The following is a 20,188-nucleotide window of genomic DNA, read 5'->3' on the forward strand; positions in this document are numbered from 1 at the left end:
CGAATGTTGTTTCCGCAGAATGACATCAAGAAGCTGTTGGAGGTTTGAGGTATATCTCCAGGGAAGATCATGCGTCGGCGTGTCATGTGTATGTGTCATCTGTTCTTTCTGCTACTGTATGTGTATGTACACTTGCTCTATCAAGAGTAACTCCAGTCTGTTGTATGCTACTCTGTTTTCTACACGGTGAAAGGAAAATAACATTTCGCTGAAATATAAACAAAATTATATCGATGCAACAAAACACAGCCTGGAGAGTAATCTATAAGAATGATCTCAAAAACCGAATGGGCTATTCCAAAGTATACATTTGGTATTCTTTTTGGGAACAGAAAAATCTCTCAAGAGATGGAAGTGTCGACAAATATGAGCTATCCTCTAGAAGAGTTGATATCAATGTTGGAACTTCGCGTGTCAAATATCCCAGAGCTAGGCCACCCTCCCGTCGATACAATGGAGGGCGGCGACGTTAGGTTTTGGTTATGCCCTGAGCTGGGCGACACCACATCTGGCCCAGCGCCGGAGAGCGAGTCGGGACCGAAAGCCGGTGGTTTCGCGACTTTCTTGGACTTTGATTTGGATCCTCCTTGCACAAAAGTCCCTAGCACCACCTGCACAATGCCAAACAGGATTAGAAACTTTTTATGTTGTATGTCCGAATCTTAGCAAATGAGGTTGATCTGGATGCAGGAGCTTGGTTTCATGTCTGAATCTTAGCAGATGAGGCTGATCTGGTAGATTGCTGTTACCTGCACAGTACTGGCAGCCACCAATGCTCCACCCAGGACACCTCCAATGACATGCCTCTCCGGGCTGCAGAGCGTGACGCTGATCCCGTCGGTTTGATTTTGCTGGCCCTCGTTCAGATTGTAAGAGCCGGATAAACTCAGGATTTCATACAATCCCTACAAACATTCACATCATGCAGGGTTACTTATAAGTCTCAGGTGCATCACTCCTTTGATATGCATATAGGATGGTCGCTTACCTCGTAAATGGCAGGGTTATTGTAGGAAGGAGGATGATCTGCCGGGTGGCGCAGGACGGCCCTGGAGACGGACCCCATCGCTGAGAGCACGCACACCGCCCTCGGTGACTGGCTCGCGAATGCCGAGATCTTCCCTGCGACGTCCTGTCAAGGCAATTGATATGATTCTGTCTGTCAGTTCATCAGGTGCAGCAGGGTAACCGAGGAATAGAATAGAAGAATTTAGGTGGCATTGTCTCAGTTTTGCATTGCGTGCATACCTCTGAAGGAGATGCTGTGATGATGTGGGGAGTAAAGCTCGTTCCAGCTGAACCAGGGAACGCATTGCCTGGACAAAATAACAACTTTCAGCAATTAATTTTATTCGTTGTGGTTTCAGTGAACTGCAGACTATGCTGTGACAGTTGAAGGTTTTTTTTGCTATGTCTCCAGCCCAAATCAGACTTCAGAGTGTCAGAAAAACTTTGCATAAAAACTAGCAGCATTCTAAAACAAATGATTTCTAAGATGGCAGCAACTGATAAGCAAATTGAGCTAATGACACTGTTAAAATCATCAAAAATTAACATTCCTTTGCTACAGCAGGTACTGCACAGTACAGATGTTCTGTTGACAATTGGCAGGCAGTAGATTGGAATTTGATAGAAATCTGAATTAATCACCTTAAGTAGGACAGTGCATATATAAAATTCAGACTTTACAAGAAATCAATAAAATTCAGAATTGGGTGTATATATGTACTGACCGGAGGGTTTACTGCTGGGTGAGGAGAGCTTCTTCCCGGTGCCTGGCGGTCGGCCGCGCTTCTTCTTCTGGGCCGCGTCGTCGAGCCCGCCCGCCATGCCCTGCCCGGCCATCGACCCCATCCTCTGCTGAGGCGCGCCCATCATCTGATGTTGCTGCTGCTGATGATGCGCCGACGAGGAAGACGAGGACATGTGGTGCTTCATGGCGCCGTCGGGCCCGTACTTGCGCGGCCTGCCCCGCTTCCGCTTGACGGGCTCCGGCGGCGGGCTGGCCACCGGCATCGTCGTGCCCGAGCCAGAAACAGAGCCGCCCATGTTGCCGGCGTGCTGCAACATGGAGGAAGGGGACGTGGTGTTGTCCATGTTGAACTGCATGCCGGCGAGGGAGGAGGCGCCGCCGCCGATGGACTGGAGGATGGCGGTGGGGCTCATGCTCATGTTGGGCATGGGGCGGATGACGGAGTGCATCCCGGCGAGCGAGGAGGGGCTATGCTGCCCCCCGCCGCCGCCGGTGCCGCCGAGCATGCGGAGGTGCTGCTGCTGCTGCTGCTGCTGGCCATAGAATGGCGGCAGGTCGGACGGTGAGATGAGGTCTTTGCCATCCATGCATGGATCACTGCTTTCTTCCTCCTCCAAAAGCGCAGCCAGCTGCCCTCGCCCTGATCATGCACGAACACGATCGACCACCTCCCGCCGAGCGCCAAGCGAAGCTCCCTGGCTCCTCCTCCGGCGCGGACAGGCGGCGCCGGCACCACCGGAGAAAGAAGGGATGAGGAGGAGATGGGATGCGCCACCGGACGAGCAGCTGGATAGATCAGGAGGAGGAGGAGGAGGCAATGATGGGAGGGAGATAAGATGACGCGGTTGGCCTACATGCACGCGCAAGCGGGCAAGTAGCCGCTTGGATGTGTTTGTCAGCCAGGATGGAGGATGGGCACAGCACCACCGATGGATCCATCACCGATGGATGGATGGATGGATGGATGGAACGGCGGCCACCGCGCCCCCGCCCCACACAGACAGATAGATAGGCGAGACGAGGCGACACACCCGTCCCGGCGGTACCGATAAGATTTCGGTTCCGTTCCTTTCGCCCAACGAAAAGGCCGCCCGTTGCCGCCATAGCTTTCGTCGGGCGCGCGGCATCATCCATCCATCCATCCATCCATCCGCTGGCCTAGCGCGGGGTGGGGTGGGGTGGCATGTCGCTACCCGCCCGCTCCATCCCAGCCCCCATTCTACAGTAGTCCGTGGAATAGCCCCGGCCCCGCCTGTCATCTGCCAAGCAACTTGCTCTGTGCTCCTCGAGAAGATATTTTTCGCCCTTGTACTTTCTGTCACAAGTAACAGTGCGCCGGAAGGCGACGCTCCCCTTCGTCGATCGCACCGCCTTGTTTCGCACAATTACAAAATAATAATAAAGAATATACATACTGGAATGTTTACAAAGTCTAACTTACCTAAACGCTCTTATATTTTTTTACTGAGGGAGTGTCTTAAGTGTTCAAAGGCATGGGACTAAACATAAATCAAGGTAGAGGAGAACCGCTCCGAAGACTAGACGGCCACACATGCATGCTATGCCATGTGATCAACCAGATTTTCGAACATGAATCTAGTATCACCTTGTCATTCTAAATCACAATCAGTCATTGACGATTAGATGGTGATGAACTCTTATAGAGAATGATCGCGCTAACACCCCTCCCCCTCCCCCTTGTTGCGTCCATGCCTCCATGGTGGATTTGGAAGGAGGAGGTGCCGAGGTGGTGTTGCATGGTCCTCTTACTCTTGGGCCCGCATGACCATCCACCTAATGGGCTTCTTTCTCATGGGTTTTGAAGCTTTCTTTTTCCCTTTTATTTAGGTACGTCTTCTTTGATTTGTTGACCATGGCTAGTTTCTTAGACTTTCGGTGACTTGATTTGGCTTTGACAGTTTGCCATGTAGATTCCATGTAGGACTAAGCAGTATCTCATAGGTAGGATAGTTATTCTTGCAGTATCAATGTTCATTTGATCGAGACTGGTAGCGTTTGACCGGTTAATTTCTTTATGGGTGTAAGTAGCAAAACAACCGTTTAGACCAAGCAAAAGCAACAATACAAGCATTTTTTTTTGCTGTTTTTTAAAAAAAAAGCATATGGGCCCCTAATTTACACTCATGATACATCAAGATAATCGAGAATTGCAAGGTGCGAGTTCCATCAAAGATCATCTCCCCCTTGTGTTAGGTCAATAACAACAAAGGTGGTGGAGTAGCTTCTTTCACACCACTAATTTCTAGTCGTTCAAGTCCCAACGAAATGAAACTTCTAGCGGGGAATTATAGAACATTTGTTTCGTGCGATATTGAACATGTTGTTGAATTAATTGGTTATGATGATGGGGAACGTTGCAGAAAACAAAAATTTTCCTACGGTTTCACCAAGATCCATCTAGGAGTTCATCTAGCAATGAGTGATCGGATTGCATCTACATACCTTAGTAGATCACGCGCGGAAGCGTTTCAAAGAACGGGGATGAGGAAGGCGTACTCGACGTGATCCAAATCACCGGAGATCCTAGCGCCGAATGGACGGCACCTTCGCGTTCAACACACGTACGGTCAGCGTAACGTCTCCTCCTTCTTGATCCAGCAAGGGGGAAGGAGAGGTTGAGGAAGATGGCTCCGGCAGCAGCACGACGGCGTGGTGGTGATGGAGCTGCAGTACTCCGGCAGGGCTTCGCTAAGCTCTATGGAGGAGGAGGAGGTGTTGGAGAGGGAGAGGGAGGCACCAAAGGCGTGGGGTGAGAAGTCCTCCATCTCCCCACTATATATATAGGGGGGCCTAGGGGGGCGCCGGCCCTAGGAGATCCAATCTCCTAGGGGGGGCGACGGCCAAGGGAGAAATCCCTCCTCCCCAAGGCACCTAGGAGGTGCCTTCCCCCTTTGGGACTCTTCCCTTCTTGAACCCTAGGCGCATGGGCCTCTTGGGGCTGGTGCCCTTGGCCCATATAGGCCAAGGCGCACCCCCTACAGCCCATGTGCCCCCCCGGGGCAGGTGGCCCCACCCGGCGGACCCCCGGGACCCTTCCGGTGGTCCCGGTACAATACCGGTGACCCCGAAACTTGTCCCGATGCCCGAAATAGCACTTCCTATATATAATTCTTTACCTCCGGACCATTCCGGAACTCCTCAACGTCCGGGATCTCATCCGGGACTCCGAACAACATTCGGGTTACTGCATATACATATCCCTACAACCCTAGCGTCACCGAACCTTAAGTGTGTAGACCCTACGGGTTCGGGAGACATGTAGACATGACCGAGACGGCTCTCCGGTCAGTAACCAACAGCGGGATCTGGATACCCATGTTGGCTCCCACATGCTCCTCAATGATCTCATCGGATGAACCACGATGTCGAGGATTCACGTAACCCCATATACAATTCCCTTTGTCAATCGGTATGCTACTTGCCCGAGATTCGATCGGCGGTATCCTAATACCTCGTTCAATCTCGTTACCGGCAAGTCACTTTACCCGTACCGTAATGCATGATCCCGTGACCAGACACTTGGTCACTTTGAGCTCATTATGATGATGCATTACCGAGTGGGCCCAGTGATACCTCTCCGTCATATGGAGTGACAAATCCCAGTCTTGATCCGTGTCAACCCAATAGTCACTTTCGGAGATACCCGTAGTATACCTTTATAGTCACCCAGTTACGTTGTGACGTTTGGTATACCCAAAGCACTCCTACGGTATCCGGGAGTTACACGATCTCATGGTCTAAGGAAAGGATACTTGACATTGGAAAACTCTAGCAAACGAACTATACGATCTTGTGCTATGTTTAGGATTGGGTCTTGTCCATCACATCATTCTCCTAATGATGTGATCTCTTATCAATGACATCCAATGTCCATAGTCAGGAAACCATGACTATCTGTTGATCAACGAGCTAGTCAACTAGAGGCTTACTAGGGACATGTTGGTGTCTATTATTCACACATGTATTACGATTTCCGTATAACACAATTATAGCATGAATAAAGGACAATTATCATGAACAAGGAAATATAATAATAATGCTTTTATTATTGCCTCTAGGGCATATTTCCAACAGTCTCCCACTTGCACTAGAGTCAATAGTCTAGTTACATTGTGATGAATCGAACACCCATGGAATTCTGGTGTTGATCATGTTTTGCTCTAGGGAGAGGTTTAGTCAACGGATCTGCTATATTCAGGTCCGTATGTACTTTACAAATATCTATGTCTCCATCTTGAACATTTTCACGAATGGAGTTGAAGCGACGCTTGATGTGCCTTGTCTTCTTGTGAAACCTGGGCTCCTTGGCAAGTGCAATAGCTCCAGTGTTGTCACAGAAGAGCTTGATCGGCCCCGACGCATTGGGTATGACTCCTAGGTCGGTGATGAACTCCTTCACCCAAATTGCTTCATGCGCTGCCTCCGAGGCTGCCATGTACTCTGCTTCACATGTAGATCCCGCCACGACGCTCTGCTTGCAACTGCACCAGCTTACTGCCCCACCATTCAAAATGTACACGTATCTGGTTTGTGACTTGGAGTCATCCAGATCTGTGTCGAAGCTAGCGTCGACGTAACCTTTTACGACGAGCTCTTCGTCACCTCCATAAACGAGAAACATTTCCTTAGTCCTTTTCAGGTACTTCAGGATATTCTTGACCGCTGTCCAGTGTTCCTTGCCGGGATTACTTTGGTACCTTCCTACCAAACTTACGGCTAGGTTTACATCAGGTCTGGTACACAGCATGGCATACATGATAGAACATATGGCTGAGGCATAGGGGATGACACTCATCTCTTCTATATCTTCTGCCGTGGTCGGACATTGAGCTGAGCTCAATTTCACACCTTGTAACACAGGTAAGAACCCCTTCTTAGACTGATCCATATTGAAATTCTTCAATATCTTATCAAGGTATGTGCTTTGTGAAAGACCTATGAGGCGTCTCGATCTATCTCTATAGATCTTGATGCCTAATATATAAGCAGCTTCTCCAAGGTCCTTCATTGAAAAACTCTTATTCAAGTAGGCCTTAATGCTGTCCAAGAGTTCTATATCATTTCCCATCAAAAGTATGTCATCTACATATAATATGAGAAATGCTACAGAGCTCCCACTCACTTTCTTGTAAACACAGGCTTCTCCATAAGTCTGCATAAACCCAAACGCTTTGATCATCTCATCAAAGCGAATGTTCCAACTCCGAGATGCTTGCACCAGCCCATAAATCGAGCGTTGGAGCTTGCACACCTTGTTAGCATTCTTAGGATCGACAAAACCTTCCGGCTGCATCATATACAATTCTTCCTTAAGGAAACCATTAAGGAATGCTATTTTGACGTCCATTTGCCATATTTCATAATCATAGAATGCGGCAATTGCTAACATGATTCGGACGGACTTCAGCTTCGCTACCGGTGAGAAAGTCTCATCGTAGTCAACCCCTTGAACTTGTCGATAACCCTTAGCGACAAGGCGAGCTTTATAGATGGTCACATTACCATCCGCGTCTGTCTTCTTCTTAAAGATCCATTTATTTTCTATGGCTCGCCGCTCAACGGGCAAGTCAGTCAAAGTCCATACTTCGTTTTCATACATGGATCCTATCTCGGATTTCATGGCTTCTAGCCATTTGTCAGAATCCGGGCCCGCCATCGCTTCTTCATAGTTCGAAGGTTCACCGTTGTCTAACAATATGATTTCCAAGACAGGGTTGCCGTACCACTCTGGTGCGGAACGTGTCCTTGTGGACCTACGAATTTCAGTAGGAGCTTGATCAGAAGTATCTTGATCATCATCATTAACTTCCTCTCTAGTCGGTGCAGGCACCTCAGGAACATTTTCTTGAGTTGCGCCATTTTCCGGTTCAAGAGGTAATACTTCATCAAGTTCTACTTTCCTCCCACTTACTTCTTTCGAGAGAAACTCCTTCTCTAGAAAGGATCCATTCTTGGCAACAAAGATCTTGCCTTCGGATCTGAGGTAGAAGGTATACCCAATAGTCTCTTTAGGGTATCCTATGAAGACGCATTTTTCCGACTTGGATTCGAGCTTTTCAGGTTGAAGTTTCTTGACATAAGCATCGCATCCCCAAACTTTTAGAAACGACAGCTTAGGTTTCTTCCCAAACCATAATTCATACGGTGTTGTCTCAACGGATTTCGATGGAGCCCTATTTAAAGTGAATGCGGTAGTCTCTAAAGCATAGCCCCAAAAAGATAGTGGTAAATCGGTAAGAGACATCATAGATCGCACCATATCTAATAGAGTGCGATTACAACGTTCGGACACACCATTACGCTGAGGTGTTCCAGGCGGCGTGAGTTGTGAAACTATTCCACATTTTCTTAAGTGTGTGCCAAACTCGTGACTCAAGTATTCTCCTCCACGATCTGATCGCAGGAACTTGATTTTCCTGTCACGTTGATTCTCAACCTCACTCTGAAATTCCTTGAACTTTTCAGAGGTCTCAGACTTGTGTTTCATTAAGTAGACATACACATATCTACTCAAGTCATCAGTGAGGGTGAGAACATAACGATAGCCACCGCGAGCCTCAACACTCATTGGACCGCACACATCAGTATGTATGATTTCCAATAAGTTGGTTGCTCGCTCCATTGTTCCTGAGAACGGAGTCTTGGTCATTTTACCCATGAGGCATGGTTCGCATGTGTCAAATGATTCGTAATCAAGAGACTCTAAAAGTCCATCAGCATGGAGCTTCTTCATGCGTTTGACACCTATGTGACCAAGGCGGCAGTGCCACAAGTATGTGGGACTATCATTATCAATCTTACATCTTTTGGTACTCACACTATGAACACGTGTAGCATTACGCTTGAGATTCATTAAGAATAAACCATTCACCATCGGAGCATGACCATAAAACATATCTCTCATATAAATAGAACAACCATTATTCTCGGATTTAAATGAGTAGCCATCTCGAATTAAACGAGATCCTGATACAATGTTCATGCTCAAAGCTGGCACTAAATAACAATTATTAAGGTTTAAAACTAACCCCGAAGGTAAATGTAGAGGTAGCGTGCCGACGGCGATCACGTTGACCTTGGAACCATTCCCGACGCGCATCGTCACCTCGTCCTTCGCCAGTCTCCGCTTATTCCGCAGCTCCTGCTTTGAGTTACAAATGTGAGCAACTGCACCCGTATCAAATACCCAGGAGCTACTACGAGTACTGGTAAGGTACACATCAATTACATGTATATCACATATACCTTTCGTTTTGCCGGCCTTCTTGTCCGCTAAGTATTTGGGGCAGTTCCGCTTCCAGTGACCACTTTCCTTGCAATAAAAGCACTCAGTCTTGGGCTTGGGTCCATTCTTTGGATTCTTCCCGGCAGCTTGCTTGCCGGGCGCGGCAACTCCCTTGCCGTCCTTCTTGAAGGATTTCTTACCCTTGCCCTTCTTGAACTTAGTGGTTTTATTCACCATCAACACTTGATGTTCCTTTTTGACTTCTACCTCTGCTGATTTCAGCATTGCAAATACCTCAGGAATGGTCTTTTCCATCCCCTGCATATTGAAGTTCATCACAAAGCTCTTGTAGCTCGGTGGAAGCGACTGAAGGATTCTGTCAATGACCGCGTCATCCGGGAGATTAACTCCCAGCTGAGTCAAGCGGTTATGCAACCCAGACATAGTGAGTATGTGCTCACTGACAGAACTGTTTTCCTCCATCTTACAGCTGAAGAACTTGTCGGAGACTTGATATCTCTCGACCCGGGCATGAGCTTGGAAAACCATTTTCAGCTCTTCGAACATCTCATATGCTCCGTGTCTCTCAAAACGCTTTTGGAGCCCTGGCTCTAAGCTGTAAAGCATGCCGCACTGAACGAGGGAGTAGTCATCGGTACGTGCCTGCCAAGTGTTCATAACGTCTTGTTCTGCAGGGAGAACAGGTGCGTCACCCAGTGGTGCTTGTAGGACATAATCTTTCTTGGCAGCTATGAGGATGATCCTCAGGTTCCGGACCCAGTCCGTGTAGTTGCTGCCATCATCTTTCAGCTTGGTTTTCTCTAGGAATGCGTTGAAGTTGAGGACTACGTTGGCCATTTGATCTACAAGACATATTGTAAAAATTTTAGACTAAGTTCATGATAATTAAGTTCATCTAATCAAATTATTCAATGAACTCCCACTTAGATAAACATCCCTCCTGTAATCTAAGTATAACATGATCCGAGTTAACTAGGCCGTGTCCGATCATCACGTGAGACGGACTAGTCAACATCGGTGAACATCTTCATGTTGATCGTATCTTCTATACGACTCATGCTCGACCTTTCGGTCTTCTGTGTTCCGAGGCCATGTCTGTACATGCTAGGCTCGTCAAGTCGACCTAAGTGTTTGCATGTGTAAATCTGTCTTACACCCGTTGTATGTGAACGTTGGAATCTAACACCCGATCATCACGTGGTGCTTCGAAACAACGAACTGTCGCAATGGTGCACAGTTAGGGGGAACACTTTCTTGAAATTATTATGAGGGATCATCTTATTTACTACTGTCGTTCTAAGTAAACAAGATGCAGAAACATGATAAACATCACATGCAATCAAATAATAATAGTGACATGATATGGCCAATATCACATAGCTCCTTTGATCTCCATCTTGGGGCTCCATGATCATCTTGTCACCGGCATGACACCATGATCTCCATCATCGTGTCTCCATGAAGTTGCTCGCCAACTATTACTTCTACTAATATGGCTAACGTGTTTAGCAATAAAGTAAAGTAATTTACAAGGCATTTCTCAATGACACGCAGGTCATACAAAAATAAAGACAACTCCAATGGCTCCTGCCGGTTGTCATACTCATCGACATGCAAGTCGTGATTCCTATTACAATAGCATGAACATCTCATACATCACATATATATCATTCATCATTCATCACAACTTTGGTCATATCATATCACAAAGCACTTGCTGCAAAAACAAGTTAGACGTCCTCTAATTGTTGTTGCATGTTTTACGTGGCTGAAGTAGGGTTCTAGCAAGAACGTTTTCTTACCTACGTGAAAGCCACAACGTGATTTTTCAACTTCTATTTACCCTTCATAAGGACCCTTTTCATCGAATCTGCTCCAACTAAAGTGTGAGAGACAGACACCCGCCAGCCACCTTATGCAACTTGTGCATGTTAGTCGGTGGAACCGGTCTCACGTAAGCGTACGTGTAAGGTTGGTCCGGGCCGCTTCATCCCACAATACCGTTGAAGCAAGATAAGACTAGTAGCGGTAAGAAAGTTGACAACATCAACGCCCACAACAAATTGTGTTCTACTCGTGCAAGAGAACTACGCATAGACCTAGCTCATGATGCCACTGATGGGGAACGTTGCAGAAAACAAAAATTTTCCTACGGTTTCACCAAGATCCATCTAGGAGTTCATCTAGCAACGAGTGATCGGATTGCATCTACATACCTTAGTAGATCACGCGCGGAAGCGTTTCAAAGAACGGGGATGAGGAAGGCGTACTCGACGTGATCCAAATCACCGGAGATCCTAGCGCCGAACGGACGGCACCTCCGCGTTCAACACACGTACGGTCAGCGTAACGTCTCCTCCTTCTTGATCCAGCAAGGGGGAAGGAGAGGTTGAGGAAGATGGCTCCGGCAGCAGCACGACGGCGTGGTGGTGATGGAGCTGCAGTACTCTGGCAGGGCTTCGCTAAGCTCTATGGAGGAGGAGGAGGTGTTGGAGAGGGAGAGGGAGGCACCAAAGGCGTGGGGTGAGAAGTCCTCCATCTCCCCACTATATATAGGGGGGCCTAGGGGGGGCGCCGGCCAAGGGAGGAATCCCTCCTCCCCAAGGCACCTAGGAGGTGCCTTCCCCCTTTGGGACTCTTCTCTTCTTGAACCCTAGGCGCATGGGCCTCTTGGGGCTGGTGCCCTTGGCCCATATAGGCCAAGGCGCACCCCCTACAGCCCATGTGGCCCCCCGGGGCAGGTGGCCCCACCCGGCGGACCCCCGGGACCCTTCTGGTGGTCCCGGTACAATACCGGTGACCCCGAAACTTGTCCCAATGCCCGAAATAGCACTTCCTATATATAATTCTTTACCTCCGGACCATTCCGGAACTCCTCGCGACGTCCGGGATCTCATCCAGGACTTCGAACAACATTCAGGTTACTGCATATACATATCCCTACAACCCTAGCGTCACCGAACCTTAAGTGTGTAGACCCTACGGGTTCGGGAGACATGTAGACATGACCGAGACGGCTGTCCGGTCAATAACCAACAGCGGGATCTGGATACCCATGTTGGCTCCCACATGCTCCTCGATGATCTCATCGGATGAACCACGATGTCGAGGATTCACGTAACCCCATATACAATTCCCTTTGTCAATCGGTATGCTACTTGCCCGAGATTCGATCGTCGGTATCCTAATACCTCGTTCAATCTCGTTACCGGCAGGTCACTTTACTCATACCGTAATGCATGATCCCGTGACCAGACACTTGGTCACTTTGAGCTCATTATGATGATGCATTACCGAGTGGGCCCATGATACCTCTCCGTCATACGGAGTGACAAATCCCAGTCTTGATCCGTGTCAACCCAACAGTCACTTTCGGAGATACCCGTAGTATAACTTTATAGTCACCCAGTTACGTTGTGACGTTTGGTATACCCAAAGCACTCCTACGGTATCCGGGAGTTACACGATCTCATGGTCTAAGGAAAGGATACTTGACATTGGATAACTCTAGCAAACGAACTATACGATCTTATGCTATGTTTAGGATTGGGTCTTGCCCATCACATCATTCTCCTAATGATGTGATCTCGTTATCAATGACATCCAATGTCCATAGTCAGGAAACCATGACTATCTGTTGATCAACGAGCTAGTCAACTAGAGGCTTACTAGGGACATGTTGGTGTCTATTATTCACACATGTATTACGATTTCCGTATAACACAATTATAGCATGAATAAAGTACAATTATCATGAACAAGGAAATATAATAATAATGATTTTATTATTGCCTCTAGGGCATATTTCCAACATATGAGAGGTGCATTTCCTAGCAAGCTAAACTCCCATTATTTTTAGAGTGTTGTCTTTGATATTTTTTTCTTGCTGTTGCAAGGAGTATTTGAACTTGACTCCCTCTTTCCTTTAGCTATCATACATGCCTTGCCTAGATTGGGCGGTCACAACACCTTTTGGGATTCTCGTTCGGGTCATCTACCAAAAAGTTCCAGTTATAAATTTGAAATATGGTGGCTATTGAGAGAGGACTTTAGAACTGTAGTTACCAATGCCTGGAACAAACCTGTGAGTGGTAGACCTTCTAATCAACATCTGGAAAAGTAAATTTAGGAATCTTAGAAAAGCCGTTAAAGGTTGGAGTTCCAACATAGAGGCTGAACTTAGAAACCTCAAGAAGGATATGATGTTGGAGTATGATAGTCTTGACATCAAAGTTGAAACTATTGCGCTCTCTCCCAACGAGTTGGATAGAATGAAACGGATTAAGTTAGAGATGAACAAAATTTGGTTAAAAGAAGAAACTAAGGTTAGACAAAGATCTAGAGATAGGGATATCAAGGAGGGTGATAAGAATACTACTTATTTCCATGCACTAGCTAACCATAGGAGGAGTAAGATGCTGGTTCATACCCTCCAAGGCCCTGATGGTCCTGTTACTAAAACTAACGACATGCTTTATGTAGCATTATACTACTACAAAAAGTTATGTAGTAAAGAAGGTAGAATATGTTTCTTATCAGCTAATGAGCTTTTCTAGGATACTGACCTCCTAACTAATTACGAGAATAGGATGCTTGATGTTCCTTTTTTTGAAGAAGAGGTTAAGAGGTCTTTGAGTCATATGTTGATGGGGCCAGGTCTAATGGGATTCCCTTCCTTTTCTACCATCACTTTAGGGATTTAGTTAAGTCTTACTTAATGGCCTTGTTCAAAGATTTTTGTGAGAGAACACTAGATATCTAATGATTTCGCCATGATTGCCATGATACCTAAAGAGCTATTGGCTACCACTATAGAAAAGGTGGGCCAATAAGTCTCCTTAACTACGTTTTTAAGACCTTCACCAAAGTTCTAATCATGGATAAGATAATTTCTAGTAAATCAACCAGCCTTTATCAAAGAGAGGTGCATCCTAGAAAGTGTTGTCACTTGTCATGAAGTAATCGATTCTTTGCTGTAATCTCAGGACAAAGGGGTAGTTCTTAAACTAGACTATGATAAGGCCTTTGATAGGTCAACCTTGATTTTTTTTCCTGAATTGCATGAGCTTAGGGGCTTTAGTTGTAGGTGGCTTAGTTGGATCTCAATAATTACCCACGACCATTCTGTTGGTTTGAAAGTTAATAATGTAGACAATGTTTTTTTCTTAATTAGTAAAGGTTCCAGACAAGGAGACCCTCTCTCCCCTTTGTTGTTTAATCTAGTTTTAGATGTGATGACTAGAATGTTTTCTAAAGATGGTAGCTCCAATTTAGTTAGGGGTTTGTGCCATCGCATTTTTCCTAGTGGTATCATCAACTTGCAACATATTGATGATACTATAATGTTTGTTGATAAGGATTATGAGTTAGCTACCAACCAAAATTGGGTCCTTACTTGCTTTGAGAAAGTACCAGACATGAGAATTAACATTGATAAGAGTGATATCCCTCTTAACATGGATGCCCAAGAGACTAAAGTTTTTGCTGCTATCATTGGATGTGTTATTGCAGCCTTCCATATTAAATACCTTGGAGTTCCACTCCATCATGATACGTTGTCCAAAGAGGACCTTCAATGTTTGATTGCCAAGATTCTTAAAAAGAATAGTTGGCTGTGGAGGCAAACTCCTTTCCTGCAAGGGTAGGATTATTTCAATTAAATCTTCTTTGGCTAGCATCGCCATATACTTGCTCCCCTTCTTCAAGTTCCCCAACTGAGCTTTAGATCAAATCAATACTCAAATGGCCAATTGACTATGGAATTACTTTGAGGGTCATAGGACGATTCATTTAGCTCACTGGCAACTTGTGTGTATGAGCCAGGGGGGGGGCTAGGTATCTCTAACCTTCGTGATCTCAATGTTTGTTTGTTAAAGTCCTGAGTCAATAGTTACATGGCTGGGAGGGGCAAAATTACAATAGAAGTTACAGATAACAAATATCTTGCTTCTTCCCCCAATATCTTATGTTGTGTTAACATAGGCGCATCCCAATTCTAGAAAGGAGACATGTGGGCTGCCAAGGAAGTCAAATTTGGCTCCAGGTGGATAATGGGGGATGGAACCAATATTAGATTATGTGAGGATACTTAGTTTGGTTCCTCCCATCTAGTTGTCCAATATCGAGATCTTTGATGTATTTGTAGAGACCAGTGCAAAAACTATTAACAAAGTATGGGATGGAGTCCCCTTCATGGTGGTGTGACTTCGTGGTAACACAGACGCCTCTAATGGTGACTAACTTCCCTCCAAGTGAACATCAATATACATCTATGTCTCCATGGTCTTAGGTTATCCCTAATAACCATAGCTAATTTACTTGTGGTTTACTTTGGTAATTTGACTTCACAAGAATAATATAGGTTGTTTATCTCACCGTAGCATTGTTTCAGGTCAGACTTTATATCCGGCATAGCCTAAACTTGCTAATAGTAAATGTATTTTGTAGTTGGTCCTATTCACCCCCTATGGGCCCATCTCAATCCTTTCAATGATGACGATCCCTGGAGAGATAGGTGAGCGTTTACCCAGATCACCAGGGGCACCCGGGCAGTCCATGGCGGATTAGGAAGGAGGAGGCGGTGGTGCATGTCCATGATGGACTAGCCCACATGATTATACCTACCTAATAGGCATCTTTCTCTTGGCTTTGAGCCCCCCAGGTCTATATTCTTCTTTGACTTGTTTGAACATGACTAGTTTCTTCGACGACTTTTGTTGCCTTGACTTTGACAATCTATCATGCAACTTCCATGTAGTACTAAGCGGGATCCCTAGGCACGATTAGTTATTCTCACAACATTGATGTCCGTTGGATCGGAACTCGGAGCGATTGGCCAATTAATTTTTATTTATCCTAAGTTCTGAAAGTGGAAGCATTGGTTTTTAACACTATATATAGTATAGACTACAAACGGAAATAGTTTTGGGAAGCATGAATTTTCAGATGCAGATGCACAATAACATTCATCAAACAACATAATGATAGAACCCAAGAGCTTACAAACTGGGGCCTATGTTGCCTACCAACCTAAGAAAGTGCTCTTTTGATCCCGAGCTCATATGCTCCCGCATGAACAGTAAAATCAAAAAATAGTAAAAAATTGAAAAATATCTGATTTTTTTTTGTGACGAACATTGATGAATGTTCTCACTGCGTGCAAAATTTCAAGTCGAAATGACATTCGTGAAGGTCTGGGCAAAAATAACAAAATCGATACTCCAAAATGCCTCCAACAATAGTCTTTTTGGACCATCCATTTTATTTTGCTCAAACGCTGCACAGATTTGAGCACAATTATTTTTGTACAAAGCTCCTTAGATGTCATTTGGCCATAACTGAAGCTACAAAGTTTCAGTTTTTTTAATTTGTTTTGCTACGTTTTTTATCATGGGTGTAGCGGGGGTGCATCTAACTGGGGTATAAAATACTTTTCTCAATGGATCGAGTGATACAAATTTAGTATTGTAGATATTACTCCCTCCGTCCCATAATATAAGAGCGCTTTTTATACTAGTGTAGAGTAAAAAACGCTCTTATATTATGGGATGAACGGAGTAATATTTTTTCTAAAATTTTGGTCAAACATGCATATATTTGACTTCTGAGAAAGCTATGCACCTTATATTTTAGAAGGAGAGCGCGTATCTTGCGAATTGATCAATCCACATCGCAAGTGCAGTAACCGCTTGTGGTGTAGCAATATCTAACGGTGGGTGCCATGCATGCATGCATGCTTGCAACCAACTTAAATTTATTTTTTTGAGAGATACCAGCATCAGTTATGATGCGTGCGCGCGTGGTCTCCTTCTTGAGTCCCCTCTATGGTCTCCGCGCAAAAGAGAGAAAGGAAAAGGTTCTCTCGGCGCTGCAACTGGGAAGGACGGGAATCGTGGATGGAAAGGCTATGAAATCAGTATCGATGGCAGGGTTATCGGCATCTAAAAATCAGCCGCGCGGGCCACCCAGTGGATGTGGATGAGATGACCATGACGTTGGTGTGAGCTGCGGCCTGCGAGCCACAAAGAAAATATCCAATCTAGATGTAGATCGAGGTGGACGGAGCATGCACGAGACCCAATCATTCGATCCATCGAGAAGATGAGTATACCCGATCGCCTCGCGCTGCTAGCTGGTCAAATTCGCTTTCCTGGTCCGGCCTGCGTTCCCGTTGATCTTTTCGCGCCGCGGAGGTTTCTCGGTGGTAGGGGCCCTCCAACCCTCCACTGACCCGATTTCGTCTCGTCAGCGAGAGGGCTGTACGTATGTGCCTGCCCTCGCGAAAATCCTAAACCTACGAACGGAAAAAAGTAGTGAAGCATCCTCGACTTATGGATCAAGCGATGCATACACCTATTAATCTCTAATTTGAATATGCAGAAAATTCAAGTTTATCAAAAGTTAAGAAAACCACAAGCTGCCGCCCATGACGCAAGTGCGCCCTCATGCATCACTAATTCTAGTAATAGGTCGATCAAATTGTGATCCAATCTGTGCTTGCATGATTAGAAGGGCAGTAGTATCCTCAGCCTATCAGAGTTCAAGTTTTAACTTGACATTGGCGATTAAATTTTTCTGGATTTATTTCAGGCCTTTCGACGATATGCGTTTAGTGGGACGATATGTTTCCGTTGACTACAAAAGCACTTATGGTGACTTCGTCAATCATCAAGATGATGTGTTGGATCAGCCTCTTGAAGATGCTCATAGGATAGGGTATGCGTGTGTTCATAGAGGTGAGTGTATACTCGTGTATATGAGGGCTTCGATTGTACTGTATTCCAGAAAAAAAGATCATCGACCAAATTGATTGCATATGCCGTAGTCCAGCGGCGACTATAAACAACATATTTATGATACGCGTATGGTTCTTTATCTCTTCTTGATGCATTAATTGATTTCGCAATAAGAACCGAAATTTGACAGATTTTTTATGGACATATTAATGTTTGCCTAATCCAAAACAATGATCCTTAGAAACAAGAAACCTTTACTTTTTAATGTGGCCCTAACAAAATGGAAATACATGAATAAATAAACAGAATATATGCACGTACATTTGGTTGAGTGGACTAGATGGTACGGGCCACAATTATACAATGCAGAAGAGGATCCAAGGTCACGTGCCTGCTTGGTGCAGTTGTAGTGCAAAGTGAAACGTCACATTGTCCAACGGGACACCATCAATTAATCAATGTTTGTTCAGTGAGAGAAAATGTTTTCCTTATCTACGAAAATGTTTATCATAATCTCATTAATTTTAAAATGTTGTGTCGACTCAATAACTCGGAGAGGGGCAGGCTACCGCCCTGGGTCCGCTAATATCGAAGCACCCCCTTTCAAGTATGCAGGAGACGGCAGGCCATGGCCCAGGAGGCAGAGATGCAGTGCCGACGAGATGAGGAAGAAAAAACTGTACGTCTTTCTGTTTCCTTGCAATCGCCGGGCTCCTAGACAAACACACGGACCACGCCCTACGCACGGACGGCTTGACAATCGAAGCCCTCCCAGGTACTCCACGTCTTGTTTTTCTTTTCCGTCTTCAACGCCCACGCCATTTCCCAATCGCCGTAGTGCCAGTAGACTCACTGTCAGGTTCTGGTATGGATCGTTCCGCTTGTTTTTTGATTGAATCCTGTAGGATTGCATGGATTTTATATTTATATGATTTCTTGGTCCTTGCCCCTTAGTGGTAAAAATTTGGAGCCATGGTGTTATACATGAACTCATGTGTTTAACTCAATGACCAATTTTGTGGTTTTGTAGAGATGCTGAGAAAGAATGATCTCAAAACCATTCAAATGGCTCCTTCCCTATACGAAACTTCAACTTATATCTCGAGGATCAAAGTGGACATAAAATGATGATTATGGATCTGCGGATGATATCAAGTAATATATTGAATTCACCTGCAAAAGAAAAAGAAAAAGAAATATATTGAATTTAATAATTTTTCTATTTAACACTTTTCTCATATAGTCAATGAAATTTATCTCACTATCCTCTGTTATCTATAGGGTGCACAAGGTTCTAATGCTTCATCAAAAAGCAAAAAAAAAATCTTATCATGAAAAATATATATAAGGAGGCACTAGATGTGTTGATGGTGGTCGAGGTATGCATTGTTGCCTTATGTGATTGTTTTGGTCCTACTATAAGAAGCATGTGCATCTTTTAGATTGCTACATATTGTGGGAAAAAATGATGTGAGATCTGGAAATGCCTAAGTATGGGTTTATAATAACGGGCCTCAAGTTCTAGTTTTTCCCCGGGCCCATGCAATCTCAACATCAGCCCTACCTCGGAGATGCTCATAGGGGTATGGTGTATGTGCGTGCGTTCATAAAGACAAGTGTATGTAAGCATCTGTGTTTGTACTCTGTTAACAAACAATTTTCGACGCATATATTGAAATTTGGAAGACTAGAATTATGCTTAAGGAAATCTCTAATTAATAACTTATACTGCACAAGCAAACCCCACCGTCGAGTTGTAAGGGCGCTAGCTTTCCCTCTAAACATCGCCATGATTCCATCGCCGATGACCTTCCCGTCAGTATGGAATGAATTTTTTACATGACTTTTTTCCCCTATGTTAGTCACATTTTCGTCGACTGTCCGATCTTCATCCATCGACACCGAGTCTTTATCATCCTCCTGCTTCTCTTTGGACCTCCAATATAGAGACCCACTCCTTTGATGCTGGCCTAACCGCATGTCACCGCCACCCGCAGCCATCAGCAGTATGCACGAGTCTCGCCGCCAAGCCCCACCCTTCCCTATGAGCAGTGGTGGAGCTTAGTTCAACTCTGAGGGGGCCATGCCCCCCCCCCCCCCCCCCCCAAAAAAAAAAAAAAAAAAAAAAAAACTATGCATGGCTTAGATTTGGAAAAAAAATCAATTCTTTTCCCTCTTAGTTGTTTATATTTTCGCTTTGGCCCCCTCTGAGATTACTGTCAAGCTCCGCCACTGCCTATGAGGCCTGCCACGATCCGGGGTGCTTCTTGATAAGGTGATTGGCGCTTGAATGGGAGAGGATTGCTAGCATAATGGTGCTTGAAATTTAGGGAGAAGATTTGTAGCATGAAGGTGCGGGGGCACCCAGATTTGCGGCCGCCCGATTGCCACGTGATCTGAAAACTGATTTGGTCTTTGCATGTGATTTAGCCC

General features: G+C 45.3%; 1 protein-coding gene and 1 long non-coding RNA gene across 2 annotated transcripts; one reads left to right on the forward strand and one right to left on the reverse strand.

Moving 5' to 3' along the window:
* Positions 1 to 251: 251 nt before the first annotated feature.
* On the reverse strand, positions 252 to 2,744 carry LOC125540393 (AT-hook motif nuclear-localized protein 9-like). Its single transcript, XM_048704007.1, has 5 exons — positions 1,734 to 2,744; positions 1,249 to 1,316; positions 989 to 1,132; positions 750 to 905; positions 252 to 611 (listed from the first exon to the last, which is right to left on the reverse strand). The coding sequence occupies exons 1-5, from the start codon at positions 2,338 to 2,340 to the stop codon at positions 372 to 374; spliced, it is 1,215 nt and encodes a 404-aa protein (XP_048559964.1). The 5' UTR covers positions 2,341 to 2,744; the 3' UTR covers positions 252 to 371.
* A 15,610-nt stretch (positions 2,745 to 18,354) lies between these two features.
* Positions 18,355 to 19,781, forward strand: LOC125534577. Its single transcript, XR_007294513.1, has 3 exons — positions 18,355 to 18,530; positions 18,786 to 18,910; positions 19,037 to 19,781. It is a non-coding gene; the product is annotated as an uncharacterized LOC125534577 (long non-coding RNA).
* Positions 19,782 to 20,188: the final 407 nt, after the last annotated feature.

This window comes from Triticum urartu, chromosome 2 (genome assembly GCF_003073215.2).
Source record: "Triticum urartu cultivar G1812 chromosome 2, Tu2.1, whole genome shotgun sequence".
Lineage (NCBI taxonomy): Eukaryota > Viridiplantae > Streptophyta > Magnoliopsida > Poales > Poaceae > Triticum > Triticum urartu.

Bases quoted from the DNA above. Each gene is read 5' to 3' on its own strand.
- LOC125540393 (XM_048704007.1), bottom strand. From the start codon at position 2,340: ATGGATGGCAAAGACCTCATCTCACCGTCCGACCTGCCGCCATTCTAT. The intron at 1,317-1,733 runs GTCAGTACATAT...TATTTTGTCCAG, and splicing joins ACCCAGCAGTAAACCCTCCG to GCAATGCGTTCCCTGGTTCA. The intron at 1,133-1,248 runs GTATGCACGCAA...TTGCCTTGACAG, and splicing joins TCACAGCATCTCCTTCAGAG to GACGTCGCAGGGAAGATCTC.